The sequence below is a fragment of the Aspergillus sydowii genome (assembly GCF_001890705.1).
Source record: "Aspergillus sydowii CBS 593.65 unplaced genomic scaffold ASPSYscaffold_23, whole genome shotgun sequence".
NCBI classification, from domain to species: Eukaryota; Fungi; Ascomycota; class Eurotiomycetes; order Eurotiales; family Aspergillaceae; genus Aspergillus; species Aspergillus sydowii.
Window position 1 is genome coordinate 40,150 of NW_024467881.1, and position 315 is coordinate 40,464.

A 315-nucleotide genomic window follows, 5' to 3' on the forward strand; every position below is an offset into this window, starting at 1 on the left:
CCACGGCTAATGATAATGAGCCAGCAGCGGGGTGCAACAAAATATATGTTGGCGGCATCAAAGCCACCAATCCGAGCCCAAGACAGCGACGGCGAAAAGCTCCGGTACTATCGAGGCCATCCGTGCTGATGACCTCTGCCGTCCCCTGGGCCATCGCAATGGTCAGGCACAATAGGCATGCCGAGCGGGAATAGATATCGGAGGCGGTTTGCAGTACCACGACCGGGAGGGCCGACGTATATATCAGAAGGAGAGTGCCGACGAACTCGAGCTTCTGCCGCGATCTGGCGTCGTTCCCGTGGATGATCCAGATTA

At 57.1% G+C, this 315-nt stretch overlaps 1 protein-coding gene across 1 annotated transcript in view; it reads right to left on the minus strand.

Annotated features, from left to right (window-relative positions):
* ASPSYDRAFT_714064 (uncharacterized protein) overlaps positions 1 to 315 on the minus strand; it is a 947-nt gene that overhangs the window by 294 nt on the left and 338 nt on the right. Inside the window, exon 1 of the mRNA XM_040850585.1 lies at positions 1 to 315. This exon is cut by the window's left edge and continues 294 nt beyond it; it is cut by the window's right edge and continues 338 nt beyond it. Coding sequence (XP_040695944.1) covers positions 1 to 315 — 315 coding nt within the window.